At 37.4% G+C, this 19,609-nt stretch overlaps 1 protein-coding gene across 3 annotated transcripts in view; it reads left to right on the forward strand.

The window, feature by feature from the left end:
- Positions 1 to 19,609, forward strand: part of Pcnx1 (pecanex 1) — a 143,847-nt gene that overhangs the window by 43,447 nt on the left and 80,791 nt on the right. For all 3 annotated transcript variants that reach the window (XM_090344398.1, XM_090344399.1, XM_090344400.1), the window contains 3 exons: positions 722 to 767; positions 2,314 to 2,403; positions 7,103 to 8,806. In XM_090344398.1, the coding sequence (XP_090200524.1) occupies positions 722 to 767; positions 2,314 to 2,403; positions 7,103 to 8,806 (1,840 nt within the window). The remainder of the gene's footprint in view (positions 1 to 721; positions 768 to 2,313; positions 2,404 to 7,102; positions 8,807 to 19,609) is intronic.

Below are 19,609 nucleotides of genomic sequence, written 5' to 3' on the forward strand. Positions count from 1 at the left end.
AGATTCGATTCTATGGTACCACATACTCAGAAAAAGCCTGAAGTGGTGCTGTGGCTCAAGTGGCCAAGCACTAGCCCAGAGCAAAGGTGTCCAAGGACAGTGCCCAGGCTCTGAGTTCAAGCCTCAGGACTGGCAAAAATTAAAAAAAAAAAGAAAGCTTACATAAACATGTTAGGTATGCAATACAGAAATGACAGGACTGTGTATAAAACCACAAATTTCTTGTCTTTGAAGGTTTCTAGCCCCATAAGCTCAGAGAGTTCTGAATATGCAGAGAGATTCAGTAGCTTAGCACCTCTGTATGATAATACAGTGTGTGCCACAGCCAATAGGTTGTGTGCTCATGCTAGAATATATTATACAATGTTATCAATGAAAGTGATTTTTTTTTTTTGCCAGTTGTGGGGCTTGAACTCAGGGCCTAAGCACTGTCCTTGGACTTTTCTTAAGGCTAGAGCTCTACCACTTGAGCCACAGTGCCACTTCCAGCTTTTTTTTTCCCCCCTATGTATGTGGTACTGAGGAATCGAACCTGGGTCTTTGTGCATGCTAGGCAAGCACTCTGCCACTAGGCCAAACACCTGGCCCCAGTGATTTTTATTATTAGTAAAAAATTGGTAGGATTTTAGATAGTAAATTGTGTTTGATAGATCTGCTAGTGTGTATTGGTAGTAGCATATAGCTAATATTTTAATTAGTTTTCTCTTTTCCATGTTTTCAGATTGGATCTGGTTCCTCTCGTCTTGGGACAGCAGCGACTATTAAAGGTACACATGATCTAATTTGAACATTGCTTGTAACTTTCATTACTTTTTTGGTTGATAAGGACAATTGCTGTACATTCAAATGTCATAAAAGGTAATTCTTGAATTTATAGATGAAATTAACTTTTTAAAGGTTGCTTAAATTGTGTTATGCTTTCATCATCTAAATTTCTCAAGTGTGACCACTTATATTCCATTTCATAACTTTTGAACTATAAGAAATTTTCTTTCCATGAAGGAAAATATTTTTATAAGTTTAGGTGAGGTTCATGGAAAATTACTATTATTATTGGCTTTTTGTGGGGGGGGGAGGGAGCCAGTTCTGGGGTTTGAACTCAGGGCCTGAGCACTATCCTTGGACTTTCTCAATGCTAGAGGTCTACCACTTGAGCCCAGAACCACTTCTGGCTTTTTCTGTGTATGTGGTACTGAGGAGTTGAACCCTGGTCTTTGTGCATACTAGGCAAACAGTCTACCATTAGGCCAAAGTCCCAGCTGGGAAAATGAATTCGTTGAGAAAAATTTAAATCTAAACATAAATTTGACACTAAAGTAGTCTTTTTTTCTTTTGTTCTATGCATGTATTTTAGATTAAATTCATAGTATATTTGTTTTATAATCTTTTAGTTTATTAGTTTTTCCAAAGAAGAGCATTTCTATTATTTCAAGTTGTTATAATGTCATTTTTTATTTTAAAAAAAGGTTTTTTTTTGTTTTTTTTTTTTAATCAGCCATAGGGCTTGAACTCTGGTCCTGGGCGCTGTCCCTAAGCTTTTCAGCTCAAGGCTTTGCCACTTGATCCACAGCTCGTTTTCTGGTGGTTAATTGGAGACAAGAGTCAGGATCCTCAGATCTCAGCCTTCTGAATAACTAGGATTACAGGCATGAGCCCTCAGTGCCCTACTACTTTTTTTTTTTTAAAACATGAGTTTGAACCCGAGGATTCAGTTGCTCAGTTTGTTCCTTGGCTGGTGCTATATCACTTGAGCCACTCGTCTAGCCCTAAAATCTAATTTTTTTGTTTTGTTTTTTGTTTTGTTTTAATGCTGGTTGTGGGGCTTGACCTCAGGGCATAAACTCTATTTCTGAGCCTCTCTGTGCACAAGGCTGTGCTCTTCCACTTGAGTCAGAGAACCACTTCTGGCTTTTTCTGAGTAGTTTATTGGGGATAACAGTCTCATGAACTTTCCAGCCCTGAATGGCTTTGAACTGTAATCCTCTGATTCCAGCCTCCTGGGTAGGTAGGATTACAAGTGTGAGCCACAAGTTCTTGGTTATACTTATTTTTAAAGAAACAGCTTATTAGCTGACATGATGAAGCTTTCCATACTACTGGTGTGTAATTTTGATACGTAATGAGAATAGTTACGAGCTCTCACAGTCCATGACATTTCTTAATGAAGAAATAAGTGCATTGTCCATTAAAGTAATCCTTGATATGCAGAAACTACTTTAGATGATATATATCTACCATATTTCTGATATTTCTTGGTTTTGCCACACTAAGCTTTATTTTTAACTTAACATCTTTCTATGTTTCTCTCTACAGGAGATACAGATACTGCTAAGACTTCTGATGACATTAGTTTAAGTCTAGGCCAGAGCTCTAGTCTTTGTAAGGAAGGAAGTGAAGAACAAGGTAAGAACATTAAGCTTTCTGGTGACACGTTGTAATAACTGGGATAAATTTATGGAATACATAACATTTCCACAAAATTTTGTAATTTAATATTTTTAATTTAGGAAACGAACATAAAACAATTCACTAGGATAACAGTAATAAAGCAGTATAAGTTTTTTGTTGTTTTTTTTTTTTTTTTTTTGTGGCTCATGAGGCTTGAACTCTGGGCCTGGGCACTGTTCCTGTGCTCTTCAGCTCAAGGATACCACCCTACCCCCGGGCCTGGGTGCTGTCCCTGAACTCTTTAGCTCAAGGTTACTGCCCTGTCCTTGAGCCACAGCCCCACTTCCCATTTTCTAGTGATTAATTGGAGATAAGAGTCTCATAGTCTTTAGTTCCTGGGCTGACTTTGAACCTTGATCCTCAGATCTCTGCCTTCTGGGAAACTAGGATTGCAGGTGTGAGCCATCTCATGCCTGGCAGCATTGTAAATATTTTTATCTTACTGAATTTATTTAGATACGTTCTGCTGAGTAATGCTGAGAGAATTTTATGGACATATGTACTAGAGTATGAGATGGGGAATAAATTCTGCTGTTCTTCAGTTGGCCATTAACTTGATGTTTTACTCAAGTCCATTTTGTATAAGCTTATTTTGTTCATGGTATGTAACTTTTTTGAAATTATTATACCCTATTGTCATTTGCTTTTGTGGGTTAGTCCCACTTGCGTGTGCCCCTCCCCCCACTGAAAGAGACCTAAATATACAGATATGGGGGAAACTTTTTTTTTAAAGTAAAGTCAGTGGTTTTGAAAATTATAATTTCCTTTTCTAGAATGCTTTAATGAGTAAGGGCTAGGAGTTTGGCCTAGAGGTAGAGTGCTTGCCTAGTATGCACCAAGATCGGAGTTTAATTCCTTGGTACCCACATTCATAGAAAAACTGAAAAGTGGTGCTATGGCTCAAGTGGTAGAGCTGTAGCCTTGAGAAAGCCCAAGGACTGGCAAAACAATAAAAAAACAAGTAGGCTTAGAGGGGTTTGGTACCAGTGCATTTAGGAGTTATATGTCTCATTATCTTATTTTATATCTGGAAAGTACCATGTGCAAGTAAGATTATTTTTTTAATGCCTGTGACCTTTTATTTCTGTCTTTAAAAATATATTAAAATAAATAGGAAAATTATCAAGATGACTAGAGTACTTTTTTTTGGTTTGGTCCTGAGGCTTGAACTCAGGGCCTGGACACTGTCCTTGAGCTTTCTTAAGGCTAGCATTCCTCCACTTCTGGTCTTTTTTTTTTTTTTTTTTTTTGATGTCACCTCTCCCCTGCTCTCTCCAGTTTTTTCTCTCTTATATCCACCCACAAGTTATATTCATTTTCAACATAGTGTGTAGTGAGTACCACTGCTGCATTTGTTCTTCCTTTAGCCCTGCATTTCTATGTGCCCCCCCACCATTGGTTGAACTGAGATTTATATACATATAGATCTACCCTTGTAGCTATCTATACTTGCTCACTGAGTAAATACTGTTGTCCAATTTAGGTGTTGGCACACTTAGTTTGCAAAGAGCCAGGTAGATTTTGAAGGTCATAGTGTCTTTCCTGCTACCAAACTCTACTATAAAAGAGTGAAAGGTCCCATAAAACATAAATAAGTGGGTGTAATTATACAGCTCTAAAACTTCCTTTATAAATGGCCAATTTTTTCCATAGTCCTTAGTTTGTTGATCCCTAGTGTAGATCCTCTTCTAACTGCTTTAGTGTATTTATCGACCCAATCTTCACAGAAGGCATTTGAACTTGATTCTATTATTTATTCTTACTTTATAGTAAGTATATTATAGCTTAGAGATAACTTTTTATGTCTCAAAGTCACAGAGGAGCAAAGCAGTACTTTTGTAAATTCAAATTTAGTTTGGAATCATTAATTTAATCACTCTACTACATAATTTTTTATATAGTTTTATAACATTTTTTATCACATAACATTTTTTCATGGATTTTCCACTTAAAACAAATATTTTTAGTACTTATATGTCTAGAAATAAGTTAGTGTACAGATAACAATTTTTATTCTTGTATGGCTTCTTAATGTTGATGTACATAGAGTGGGAGAGACTGGGGTAATAGTAATTTAAAGTAATGTCCTTTAAGGAAAGTCTCACAGCCAAGACCTGAAAAGGAGTAGTGTACCATTAGGATATCTGAGGCAAAGCACATTTTTTTCACACAGTGGGAAACAAAAGCTGAAAAACTGTAAAGTAGGAACATGCATATTAGTTTGAGAGATAATTTTGGTGAGAAAAAAATGGGGGCAGATTGTGTAGAGTTTTTAGATGCTATCTTAGATGATAGTCTTAATTCCAAATGAGGTAAAGAACTGATTGAGGGTTGCATTATACTTTTACAGAATCACTGTTGAGATAATATTAACATGGGACAAACGCTGGACAGAAAAGTTGTTAGCAGATTATTGTAATAATCTATTGAAAATAACCTATATAACCTATTAAATTTAATATGAATATACATTGGTGGACTTGCATGTAACCATATAAAGGAAATAGATGATTTAGGCTTTGGGACTAAGCAATGGAAGGATAGGAGTCCCCTTTAATTAAAACAGAAATGTTTACCCAAGAGTAGGGAGAGGAGAGGGTGTAGGATAGAGAATTTAATTGGGGAAATACCCAGTATGAAGTACTATGTCACTTCCATGTAACCCTGTCTACACAGAGAAGTCTGGATTTCAAATAAGAAGCTTTGTTTGTTTGTTTTCCCTCTCCTTATTACTGGAACTTGAATTCAGATCCTGGACATTGTCATTTAGCCTTTTCGCTAAAGGCTGGCACTCTACCACTTTTTTTTTTTTTAAGAATTTATTAACATTGATTTTTATATCATATTTCAAATGACATGATTAACAAACAAGTATTCAAGAAGGGAATCTCTATATACAATCCCACTTGAGCTTTTTTAGTGGCTAATAAGATAAGAGTTTCATAGACTTTTCTACATGTGCTGGATGAACTGTGATCCTCAGATCGCAGACTCCTGAGTATCTAGGAGTAAGCCTAGTCACTAGACTTGAACCACTGATGCCTGGCTCATATTTGTGTTTTAAATTTAGATTATAAAGTATAAAAACACAAAAATTAATCAGGTAAAATGTGGAGTTGAATTATTATGAAGATAGTTAACAGCAAGCATATAAAGTTTTCTGGCTTGAAATTTTGGTAGCCTGGCTCTTATCTAGCCCTTCTTGGTCCTACCTGTGGTTTGGCACCATCTAGTGGTAATTGTTCATTTTGGCTTGAAAATCTAGGTAGGGGCAAGAATCTCAGTAATAATAATATAAAATAATTATAATGATATGCTAACAGTGACAATACTTGAGACTTGTGGTTCTTTGGCTTGTTTGGATTTAAAAGACCAGTGATTTAATTAGTTGATCAGAAAATAGTTGATTTGTACTCATTTTGCCATGATTCAGAATTACTGGGAGAAATCTGAAGATGTGGGTTGTAGGTCTTGTTATTTCTTCACTTCAAAGAAGGACAGTGTCCCTGTCTAGCTTCACAGGTCTTTCTTGTCTAAGAACAATAGACCATCCTCATTTGTAAACAAGGGTAGGATGAAAGGTGGAGGAACTAGTTTTAAGTATTTGTGAATGCTTGTTATGGGACCAGAAACTGGAAGAGATCTACAAAACAGGGAGTGAGTACAGAAAAATAAAAAAAAATTTTTTTTGATTGGTGATGGGACTTGAACTTTGGGCCTGGGCGCTGTCCCTGAGCTCTTCTGTTCAAGGCTACTGCCCACTTCTGGCTTTTTCTACGTATGTGGTACTGTGGAATCGAACCCAGGTCTTTGTGCATGCCAGTCAGGCACTCTGCCACTAGGCCAAACTCCTGGCCCCTCTACAAATGTTTTTTATCTAGGCTGACTTTTTACTTCAATACTCCCAGTCATCTACTTTCTGGATAGATGAGATAGTATTAAGTGTGAGCCACTTGTAAAGTGAACTGTAAGCCCATCATTCTTACCTTAAATACCACTAATATTAATCATTAGAAAAAATTTAATTAGAGAAAAATGGTATCTCTTTGTGCTGTTTTCAGTTTAGTTAGAGGCTATCTCTGAATTTTTAGTTATTTCAATCAAATCCTGATTTAGATTTTTAAAAAATATGTGAGCATTATTAGTAACTTCCCTTTTTTTCCCCATGCTATTACTGGGATTTGATTTCAGGGGCTAACATTCTTGTCTGGCTTTTTCACCAAGGCAGGCATTCTATCACTTGAACAACTTCTTCACTTTCAGGGTTTTTTTGCTGAGTAATTGGAGATACGAGTTTCTTGAATTTGTCTGCCCAGGCTTACTTCAAAACACAATTCTCATATCTCAGCTTTCTAAGTAGCAAGAATTATAGGCATGAGCCACCAGCAAAGAGCTGTTTCTTCTTAATTTGTAAATAGCCTATAGAACCTTTTTCTGAAACCAGCTCTAAATATTTGGAAGTTTAATTTAATGGTCCACTAATAGAATGTGAGTTTGTAAAATAGAAACTATCTCATTGGAATGATAGGCCAACTGTTACCTAATGATCTATTTGATGAAGTGTATATTCTTTATTTACTATGTGCTGTGAATTCTATTGTTAAACAATAGTGAAGCATATTTCTGTGTTAATATTTTCAAATGTTTCAAACAGATTTGGCAACTGATCGGAAGCTCTTCCGTTTGGTCTCCAATGACTCCTTCATCTCTATTCAGCCTTCCTTGTCCTCTTGTGGACAAGACTTGCCAAGGGACTTCAGTGACAAAGTGAGCTTGCCAAGCCATAGCCACCACCACCACATTGATCAGTCTCTGTCCAGTGCCTGTGATACAGAAGTAGCTTCGCTTGTACCTTTACATTCACACTCTTATCGGAAAGATCACCGGCCACGAGGTGTACCACGGACTTCCAGTTCTGCTGTGGCTTTCCCTGACACTTCACTGAATGACTTTCCTCTTTACCAGCAAAGACGAGGATTAGATCCAGTAAGTGAGTTAGAATCTTCCAAGCCTCATTCTGGTTCTAAAGAATCCTTGGCGGAAAATTCTTGCCTGCCTGGAGAATTTCAGCTTGCTGGTGACCTGAAAAACAGTAATTCTCAGCTACCTACAAAAAGTGGGAAGAGCAAAGTACTGGATGCAGACAAAAGCATGGACAGCCTGAGGAGCCTGAGTACTCGGAGTAGTGGCTCAACAGAGAGCTATTGCAGTGGGACAGACCGTGACACCAACAGTACTGTCAGCAGCTATAAAAGTGAGCAGACCAGCTCTACTCACATAGAGAGTATCCTGTCAGAGCATGAGGAGTCTCCTAAAGTGGGAAAGAGAACTACTAGGAAAAAAGAATGTTGTGCTGACCCAGAGGAGAGGAGCAGCTGTACCAGTGACCAAAGGACTAGCAGTGACAAGATTGCTTTGGAAAAGAGTGCAAATAGCAGGGTTCCTGAGGCCCAAGATACTCAGGGCTCTGACGAGATGCATAATCAGAGAGAACTCAGCACTTCTGCCTCTGAAGAAGCCAATAAAAACCCCCACGCAAATGAGTTTACTGAACCAGGGGATAGACCTTCTGAGACTACTGCTGAAAACAGAGAGGAGCAGAGTGAGAAGTCCACTGTGTCAGTAGATACCAAACTTTGTAAAGATGAGGGTGGAAAGCAAAAGGAAGGGGATGTCCGGCCTAAGTCCTCTAGTTTAATCCACCGGACAGCCTCTGCTCATAAATCAGGCAGGAGACGGACAGGAAAGAAACGGGCCAGCAGTTTTGACTCAAGTCGGCATAAGGACTATGTTTCCTTTCGAGGAGTTTCTGGAACCAAACCACATAGTGCTATATTTTGTCATGACGAGGACTCTAGTGATCAAAGTGACCTGAGTAGAGCATCAAGTGTTCATTCTGCTCACCAGTTCAGCAGTGACAGCTCTTCTAGCACCACTTCTCATTCGTGCCAGTCTCCTGAGGGCAAATACAGTGCCCTAAAATCCAAGCATGTTCATAAAGATCGGGGCACAGACTCAGAGCATACACACAGGACTCACCTAGGTCTTGAGGGAGCTGGCAGAAAGCGGGCCACACGACGGACTTCCAGCACAAATAACAACAAGACCCGTGCCCGAGTGTTGAGTTTAGATAGTGGCACGGTAGCATGTTTGAATGACTCAAACAAGCTAATGGCACCTGAAAGTATAAAGCCCTTAACCACTTCAAAATCAGATCTTGAGGCCAAAGAGGGAGAGGTGCTAGATGAGCTGTCTTTATTGGGACGTGCATCCCAGTTAGAGACAGTTACTCGATCTAGGAATAGTTTGCCAAGCCAGGTTGCATTTCCTGAAGGGGAAGAGCAGGATGCAGTCAGAGGTAAGTAAATTCCAGGAACAGATTTCCCTGAGTCACTACAAATGTGATAGTGTTGGTGATACTAGTGCTTATTAAATTAAGATTTCTGTCAATAATCTTTTTCCTCTTCAGTGGAAGAGACTTGGAAAAAGTTTGGTATTAAACCAACAAAACTTTAAAAAAAATTTTAATGTATAGAGGCATTACAGTTATATTCACCAGTTAGTAAATGCATTACTTCTCACACATTGATACCCCTTCTCATGTTTTTGTCCCCATTTCCTTCCCCCATCCTCTCCCAATCATCTTGTTCCCCCCTTCCCTTTCCTATTTCAAATAAACAAATAAACATATATATATATATATATATAATATACCAGGTAACAAAGTCAGATACAGTAACAATATGAGATTAGCTAAAGGGCAACAAAAGAGATGAGAAATAACATAGTACATTAAGAACAACAATCTACAAGATAAAGCACTTGTTTCTATATCCTGGAGATCCTTTCATTTAGTCTCATCCTATATGGCCTTATGTATCTAAGTTTTGCACTATTGTAATCCTCTATTAGGAGAGTCCTAGGTGTGCACTAATTATTACAAATGTTATCTTACTGAAACACGAAGAAGACACCTTCAGTTGTCTTAACACCTTTATCAGTTGCCTTACTGTATGTCAATTTACTCTTGATGGCCTTCACTTTTAAGCAGTTTCTACCTGTTAATATTTTCCAGGAGTAGCAAAACAATAGTTATCTTCTTTGTACAAAAATAAAATACAAAATTACATAGGATACCATTCCACTTTGAGTTGTTTCTTGCAGAGTTTGTGACACTGAACTTTCTAGGATTAGATCACTCAATCTGTTCTGTGAAGATTTTCTAAAATATTACTGTAGCTCTGATTATATACTTTGAAAATTGTGGCTCTTTTTTGTTTCTTTCTCTGGTTTTATTTATTACTTATTTAAGGTTTCAGATTGAGATTTTTTTTTTTTTACAATTTGCTGTAACTTTTCTTCCTTTCAAATTCATTTGAAATTTGTAGCTTCATTAGGTAGACGTATGATGTCTTCTATGACAGTCATACTGCTTTGATTAAGGTGATAGTTTATTTCAGGTTTATGCAGAATTGGCTTGGAACCACAGTGCCACTTCGGGTTTTCTGATAATTAATTGGAGATTAAGAGTTTCACTGACTTTTCCTGCATGCCTCAGCAAGCTTCAAACCAGGATCCTCAGATCTCAGCCTCCTGAGTAGATAAGATTACAGGCATGAGCCACCAACTCTGGGCCCATGTAATCTTATATGTTCACACTATTCAAGAAATCATTAGATTTTAAAATACAGCTTGATATTTATCAAAATAAAATCTTAAAGAATGAACATGCTATAAAATGTTCAAAATAGTGTTTGGCTAAATAATAGGTTGAAATGTACATATTGACTAGATATGTGCAAAACCTTTGGGAAGTCTTTTATATTTGAAGTGGCCTGCCGTTTCTACATATGTGGGATTATACAAAAACACACATGTGTATATATATATATATATACACACACACACATATATACATAAACATATATGTATATATATGTTTTTTGAAAGAGTTGCATGGAAGATGTTATAGATGTTACTTTTTAGTACAGTTCTTTGTTACGCAAACCCCCATTTCTGCAGATTCTAGCTTTTATTTTCTTTTGTCTATTCTTTTTTTAAAAAAATTAAATGTTTAATAATAAATATTGAACAAAAAATTTCAATAACTGTAATGGAAGAAATGCAATAGTATTGTAGTTGCTGAAAATGATCCTTTGCCAGACAAAAGTATTACAGGCATTATTAACATTTGAGCTCAATTGTATTTAGAATAATAATAGCATAAATTTATTTTAATGTTTGGAGATAAATTTAAGGGTTTTGTTGATGTTGTATTTTTTTTTAGAAGATTAGAAATAACAGGTGGGGACTTAACAGTTGTCATTATTTAGGAAGTATATAATCTCATATTTGGTAAAGACACTTGCTTGTGAAAGCAGTATTTGTTAAAGTTGTGTCTGGAAATTTAGAAGACATGGTTCTAGGCTATCTAGTCTATCTTAAATATTGTACTTCTAAGACATGTCAACATGATATGTGATTGCTTTGCTGTTCATATGCTTACACATAATACCATAAGTAGATTTTTTGTGTGTGTATGTGTGGGTCATGGGTCTTGAACTGGCCTGGGCGCTGTCCAGCTGAAGGCTACTGCCCTACCTTGAGCTAAGTAAGCCCTACTTCCTGTTTTCTAGAGGTTAATTGGAGATATGAGTCTCAGGTCCTTTTGTGCCCTGGCTTGCTTTGAACCTTGATCCTCAGATCTCAGCCTCCTGAGTAGCTAGGATTACAGGCGTGAGCCACTGCTCCCAACCATAAGTAGATTTTATCACAGTGAGTTCAGAGGTGTTCTCCAGTGATTCATTTTGATTTCATTTTTAGGTGGATAGCGTTGGTATTATGAAGGGATAGAATTTAAGAAATGTATGTTAAAGTACTAAAATGCTCTACAGTAGGTGGTAATCTAGTGACATGGAATTATGTATGTGTATATATGTGCGCATATATATATATATGCACATACACACACATACACATTCACATATATAACCATGATTCTTGGAAAGCTACTGTCCTGCATTAAGCTTCAGCTCTTTCATCTTAAAATTAGATATGGAAGTATCTACTTTATAGGGTAGTTGTAAAAATTGACAGTACATAGTTCTTAGAACAGTGTCTGGAATATAGGAAATGATTAATAATGCTGCACTTAGTGTTATTAAGCCAGTTTATTACCTACACAAATGAGTCCTGTCCTGCTTACCCCTGTTAATTTAAGAGATGTAAAATTAAAGTAGAAAAAGATTATATGTAGAAATAAGTTAGATATTATCCCATTGTATGAAACTTGACAATAATAAAATGTAAATAATTTTTTTTTTTTTTTGCCAGTCCTGGGCTTGAGCTCAGGGCCTGAGCACTGTCCTTGACTTTCTCAAGGCTAGAGCTCTACCACTTGAGCCTCAGCACCACTTCCAGCTTTTTTTGTATGTATGTGGTACCGAGGAATCGAACCAGGTCTTCGCGCGAGCTAGGCAAGCACTTTAACCACTAGGCCAAACTCCTGGTTCTGTAAATATTTCTTAAATTACTAATTTCTGACTAATACTGACCAAAAAGCAGTTTTTACTGATTTTTTTTCTGTATTTAAAAGTTGTTATTAACAGCAGAGTACAGTGGCTCAGACCTGTAATCCTAGCTACTCAGAAGGCTGAAATCTGAGGATTGCGGTTCAAAACTAGCTTGGCCACTAAAAAGTCCCGTGAGACTCTTACCTCCAATTAATCACCGGAAAATCGGAAGTGGTGCTGTGGTTCAAGTGGTAGCCTTGAGTTGAAGAGCTCAGGGACAACAGCCACTCCCAGAGCTAAAGTCCCATAACTTGACACACAAAAAAAAAAAGGGAAAAAAAGTAGTTATTAAGGTGGTATGCAAACAGGTTACAGTTAGATAAATCAGGTAATGAGGCTACTTCTTTTTGGGCAATGTCACCCTTTCCCTCACTGTCTTTCCTTCCTTCCTGTCCCCACACACAAGTTTATAGTTCATTTTCAACATAGGGTCTAGTGTGTACCACGGCTGTATTTGTACAACCTTTGTCCCTCTGTTTCTGTGTCTTATCATCCCAAAGACAGGTAAGTGAACAGACATGACAAAAAGAAACAGCAACAAAGAAAAACAAACCCTGTTTTCCATTTCCTGAAGGTCGATAAATATTTTATATGATCAGATGCAAATGGGCACATTGTACTTTTGTGTTTCTCTCCCAAGAATTTTTTTTTTGGTCTCATTGTGTATAAATGTCTAGAATCCTGTATAATTTATCATGTTCCAGTGTATATTAGATCTAACTTCTGCATATGAGAGAAAACCTGTGCTGTTTGTTTCTCTAAGCTTGGCTTACCTTACTTGTTACATGATTGGTTCTAGGTCCATCCATTTCTTTGGGAATCACATAATGTTATTCTTTCTAATGGCTTTTCATTGTGTGTAGGTACCACATTTTTGGTACTACTCATCTATCCTAGGGCATCTTGGCTGTTTCCATATTAATGTTTCTTATCTAATTGGTAGTAATAGGTCTTATATAACCTTTTGGTATTTACATATAACAGATGTTTGTCTTTATAGAACTACTCACCATTATTTATATACTTGAAGTAAAATCAATTGTCACCAATATCCACTTGCAGTTACTTAAACAGGAAAAAAGAAGTGTTTTAAGTTTAAACTATGACCTTTTTCCTTCTGGTTTTGAGACTTGAACTCAGGGTCTTAAGCTTGATCAGTAGGTGCTCTTGTCACTGGAGTCATACCTTTCACACTTTTTTTTGTTGTTGTTGGGTGTTTTTGTTTTTGTTTTGTTTTATCTGTCCTGGTGCATGAACTCAGGGCCTGAGCACTGTTCTTGGACTTTCTCAAGGCTAGAACTCTACCACTTGAGCCACAGCACCACTTCAAGCTTTTTTTCTATGTATGTGGTACCGAGGAATTGAACCTGGGTCTTTGTGCATGCTAGGCAAGCACTCTACCACTAGGCCAAACTCAGTCCCTTTTGCTGATTATTTCAAAGATGGAGTTTCTCAAACTTTTTTGCTTAGACTGGCCTTGAACTGTGATCTTCCAGATTTTAGCACTCTATAGTAGCTAAAGATTTTAGGTGTGAGCACTGGTGCCTGGCTCAAACTAAGACATTTTCTTATTTTGTGCTAAACTTTTCTTTTGTAATTACAAATTGTATTTCTTAAGATAAATGTTTTAATAATAAAAATACAGTTATATATGGTAGAAAATGTTCTGTATTTTCTAGCTTTTATTACTTTAAATAAAATTTATTTTCATTTGCAGCTAAACTTATTTTCTACATGATTCAATACTATCATTACAGAATATTTTCTATATCATTTACCAGATGTAAAAGAATAGCCAGAATAAAAAAAGAAGAAAAAAAAAGGAATAGCCAGAATGTAATTTATGTTTGCTTCTTATTCTTTGCACTGTTTTCTGAATTTCTTAACATATTTTTTCTCTGAGAAAACATTTTTTTCTTGTTTCCATTTCCTTGAGAAAATAATTTTTAATATAATGTATTGTTACCACTGTCTTCTAAGTAACCTTTAAAAACTTTTTTTTATTGCTATTGTAAAGGTGATGTCCAGAGGGTTTACAGTCAGGTAAAGAGTTCATTTCTTTTGCAATAGTGTCACCCCTTCCCTTGTTCGCTTTCATTTTTTTCCTTCTCATTGCCTAACCACAAGTTGTGCAGTTCATTTTGAACATAATATCCAGTGAGTTTTTTCCTTTGTCCATTTCTGAGTTTCCCCTTATACTCCCAAGGACATATAAATGAACAAACGAACAAAAAAGAAAAAACAAAAGCAGAAAAGAAAAAAAAGCCCCGTTTTTATTTCCTGGAGTTCATTTCAATAAATACTAATTTGTATAATCAACTGCACAGAGCCATTGTGCCTTTCTGTTCCTCTCCTGAGTATCCTCCTTTAGTCTCACTGTCTGTGAATACCTAGATACCTGCCTAATTTAGTATGTCCTAGTGTAATAATCTTATATTATTTGTTAGGAGCCAACAATAAATAGGGAAATTGTGCTATTTGTAGTTTTGTATTTTTTAAAATTCAGCTACCATTGAGCATTGGAAAGAATGGATAAAAACCACCAAACAGGCCAGAAAAATTGAATTAAAACTTTTGTACGTGGCCGGGAGTTTGGCCTAGTGGTGGTATGCTTGTTTAGCATGCATGAAGACCCAGGTTCTATTCTTCGGTACCACATACATAGAAAAAGCTGGAAATGGTGCTGTGGTTCTAGTGGTAGACCTCTAGCTTTGAGAAAACCGAAGGACAGTGCTCAGTCTTTGATTGGCAAAAAAAAAAAATAAATAAATTTTTGTACTTGAGTAAGTAGGATTCTAACATTTACATGGATTTCTCAGTCTACATAGCATAGTAGAAGCAAATTAGCAGATGGAAATAGCTAGAGAGGTTGAAGTAATGTCACCTTTAGAGTGAAGCAAGAAACATAATTGAGTATGGTCAGCAGATGCATAGACAAACTTACTGTCATCATCGTCATCATCACCATCACCTTGAACTTGGGCCATCATGTTATTTGACTTTTCTGCTCAAGATTGGTGCTCTACCACTCGTGTCACAGCTCCACTTCTGGCTGTGTGTGTGTGTGCGTGTGTGTGCGCGTGCGCGTGTGTGCGTGCGCACGCGTGTACGTGAATGAGTGTGTGTTCATCTTGTGGCTTGAACTCTGGGCCTGGGCACTATTCCCAAGCTTCCTTAGCTCCAGGTTAATGCTCTACCATTTGAGCTATAACTCCACTTCTGGATTTTTGGGTAGTTTAGTGAAAGTAAGAGTTTCAAACTCTTTCCTGCCCTAGCTGGCTTTGGACTGTGATCCTCAGATCTCAGACTCCTAGTAAAATTAAATGTGTGAGCCACTGACACCTGGCCACTGTAGCTTTTTGCTGGTTAACTAAAGAGTTTCTGGGATTAAGCTGCTGCCACTGGCTTTAAACCCCCATCAGATTTTAGCCTCCCGAATAGCTAGGATCATGGGCATGAGCCAGTGGCACCTGGCTCTTTATCCTTTCATTTTAGTAATAATAAGAGGACATACATTTTTCTTAAGACATGATTTTTCCATATTTCTTTTAATGCTATTTGTGACTGGTATGGAAAGGTAGAAATAGCAAAGCTGTTTAGATCAAATGAATGTCATGCTTAGATAAAAACATTTTGTTTAGAACTATTTTTTTTAATTTAAAAAAGCCTTTTCAGATTTTTTCAGGATTATTTGCCTATTTATATGATAAGTTTATTCTGAAGTAAAATAGTGTTTTTTGTTTCTTTGAAGCTCTCGCTATGTATACCTAGACTGCTCATGATTCTCCATTTCAGCCTTCTGAATGTTGGCATAATGGGAATTTAGCACCATGCCCAGCTAACTAGTAAAACTATTTCACCGTATTCCAGTATGTTTACAAGTGTCTTTTCTGTGTGTGTGTGTGTGTGTGTGTGTGTGTGTGTGTGTGTAGAGAGAGAGACACAGAGACAGAGACAGAGACAGACAGGCAGACAGATAGACAGACAGAGAGAGAGAGAGAGAGAGAGAGAGAGAGTGAGACTGAGATTTTTCCTGAAAAATTTAATTCCCTAATAACATTTAGTCATGGTCAGGAGGGTTGGACTTTGATCCTCTTGCCTGTGTTTCCTATGTAATTGGGTGTGTGTGCCACCATCCCTAGTCTTAGAAAAATGCCGGTTGTTCATCTGAGTTTTCATTTCTTCCCTGGCTTGTTTTCTTCTTTGTTTTACCATTTCAGTGATTGTCTTACCAGTGTATGTTCTCTCCTTTGTAGTTTTCTCTCTTTTGTAAATTCATGTTGCCCTCATTAATTGAGGTTATGGTTGTCAGGACCTGGCAAGTATGCAATATGCTTTGTAGATTGTGATCATGAAATGGCAATCTTGATTGTTTAGATCAGTATCTTTAAGTACTACAGAGGGGTTTCAACTCAACATGTCAGTTTATGAGTACAATGTTGCTTGATCATTGTTTCGAGGGTCTTGCTAAATATAGCTTTATCAGCACTGTCCTAATACAGCTTTCTGATATGATGGGAATACTTCGTGTTGCCTACATTGATAATGGTAGCCACAGGCTCCATGCTATTATTCCTCAAGAATGTGAGGAATTGCTTATTTTTTTGGTCTATTACGGGGCTTGAACTCAGGACCTACGCACTGTCCCTGAGCTTTTCTGCTTGGGGCTAGTGCTCTACCACTTGGAGTTACAGCTTCACTTCTGGTTTTCTAGTGGTTAATTGGAGATACGAGTCTCATAGACTTTCCTGCCCAGGCTGGCTTAGAACCATAATCCTTAATCGTTAGTCTCCTGAGTAACTAGGATTGCAGGCCTGAGCCAGTGCCTGGCTAGTAATTGTATTTTTTTTTTTTTAGCTCCCTTATCAAAGATTAGGTGGCCATAGGTCTGTGGGTTGATTTCTGGTTCTTCGGTTCTATTCCATTGGCCCGAGGCTTGTTCTTGTGCCAGTACCAAGCTGTTTTAGTTACTATAGCTCTGTAATAGAGTCTACAGTTTGGTATTGAAATTCCTCCTACGCTGTTCTTTCTGCTAAGGATTGTTTTTGCTATCTAGGGTCTTATTATTCCATATGAAATTTTAGATTGCTTCTATTTCCTTAAAGAATAACATCGAGATATTGATGAGTATTGCATTGAATTTGTAGATAGTCCTCGGCAAGATTGTCATTTTCACGATCCAGGAGCATTGGAGATTTTACCATTTCCTCAGTTCTGCTTTAATTTCCTTTTTCAGGATTTTAAAGTTTTCATCATAAAGGTCCTTTACATTTTTAGTTAAGTTAATTCCTAGGTACTTTATTTTCTTTGAGGCTTTTGCAAAAGGAGTTGCTTTCCTGATTGCTGCCTCAATCCTCTCTCTCTCGTTGTTGGCATAAAGGAAGGTGGTTGATTTTGGAAGGTTAATTTTATACCCTGCTACCTTGCCAAAGTTTTGAATCAGCTCACGCAGCTTGGGAGTAGAGTCTATAGGGTTCTTTAAATACAGAATCATGTCATCTGCAAAGAGGGAAAGTTTCACTTCCTTTCCCCCTATTTGGATCCCCTTTGTGCTTGCTTCTTGCCTATTGCTTTGGCTAGGAATTCAAATACTATGTTAAAGAGGAGTAGAGAGAGTGGGCATCCTTGTTTCGTTCCTGATTTTAGAGGAAATGGCTTTAGCTTTTCGCCATTAAGCATAATGCTAGCTGTGGGTTTGTTATACACAGCCTTTATTATACTGAGGAATGTTCCATGGATTCCTATTTTCTCCAGAGCTTTTAGCATAAAATAAAGGGGTGTTGGCTCTTGTCAAATGCCTTTTCTTGAATATCATTGTTTTCATTGAACATTTATATTTTTTGTATTCATGAGCTATTATCTCAAATTCTATATTTGGAGAAAACATTTCTGTATCTAACTTTTTAAAAATTCATATTTAACATTAAAATACTTTCTCAGAATCAAAATGACTCCTAAATATTTAGATCCCTAGGAAATACTTTGTATTCAAACAGAGAACAAAAATTATGTAACATTTTGTTTTGGAAACATATTGCTCAATTACTATGGCTTTTACAAAATTTTTGTATTTTTCTAAGCTATTGTTATGAGATTGATATTAGTTTGGACTTCTAGATTAAGCTCTAGGTTTCTGTACTTATTTTACTGTTATTTGCTTCCTATGTTCACAAGACTATGACTAGGAACTTTAGTTGTTTTTGTTTTTTTTTTCTAATTGTGGGCTTGAACTCAGGGTCCGAGCACTGTCCTTGGACTTTTCTCAAGGCTAGAGCTCTACCCTTGAGCCACAGCACCACTTCCAGCTCTTTTCTATGTATGTGGTGGCAAGGAATTGAGCCTGGGTCTTCGTGCATGCTAGGCAAGCACTCTACCATTAGTTTTTGAATAAAGTTTAATAGTTAAGATATAATCATGTTGTCTTAAGTACTTAACAAAAGCTAGCTGTGCAGCCTTTCAATCCATGGTTTCATTTAATGCTGCCCAAACTATTGCACAGGGGCCTATAAAATGAACTTCTTTACAATGAAGTATATATGTATATATATGTGTATATATATATATATATATATACAGAGAGAGAGAGAGAGAGAGAGAGAAGAGAGAGAGAGAGAGAGAGAGAGAGAGAGAGAGAGAGAGAGAGAGAGAGAGAGGACCTTTCTTTACATGTTGGGCAGCAGCAGCAAGCTGTAGTACCAGTCACTTCCATGAGCATGAGAGGAAACCACCAGTACCCTACTGTATATTGTACTGCTAAACTCTGATGTTCTGTACAATTAGGGGTTTTAGTATTTGTGTGTGTGTGTGTGTGTGTGTGTGTGTGCGCGCGTGAGAGAGAGAGAGAGAGAGAGTATCAGAGAGAGTCATTCTTAGGACTTGAACTCGGGGCCTAGGCACTTGTATCTGATTGTTTTGCTCAAGGTTATCCTCTACATCTAAGCCACGTGTGTGTGTGTGTGTGTGTGTGTGTGTGTGTGTGTGTGTGTGGTTGTTGTTGTTTTTGCTGGCTAGTTGGAAATTGTGGGCTTTCCTGTCCAGCCTGGCATTGAACTATGATCCTTAGATCTCAGCCTCCTGAGTAGTCAGGATTACAGGCATGAGTCACCGGTGCCTGACTTTGAATGCCTGTTTTTTGGAGGGGCAGGGATCAGCCATGTGGCTTGAACTTTGGGCCTGGGCACTGTCCTTGAGCTTTTCAGCTCAAGGCTAGTGCTCTACCTCTTGAGCTGCAGAACCACTTCTGGTTTTCTAGTGGTTAATTGGAGATAAAAGTCTCATGGACTTTTGTGCATAGGCTGGCTTTGAACCGAAATCCTCAGATCCCACCCTGAGTAGCTAGGGTTACATGCGTGAGCCACTAGTGTCTGGATAGATGCATTTTTGACCTGTGATATTTTCAGTTTATAATCAGTTTATTGTTACTTGGCTCCATCATAAATCAAGGAATGTTTGTACTGACTCTTTTACTGTTCTCTTGATGGTATGGAACTAATGCCTATTCAGTCCCCTTAGTACAAGCTAACATCCTTTTTAAGGCTGACTTAATTAAAGGAAGAATGAGGAAAAATGAGACTTTCATGAATATTGAA

This window comes from Megascapheus bottae, chromosome 14, assembly GCF_031878675.1.
Source record: "Megascapheus bottae isolate mThoBot1 chromosome 14, mThoBot2.hap1, whole genome shotgun sequence".
Lineage (NCBI taxonomy): Eukaryota > Metazoa > Chordata > Mammalia > Rodentia > Geomyidae > Megascapheus > Megascapheus bottae.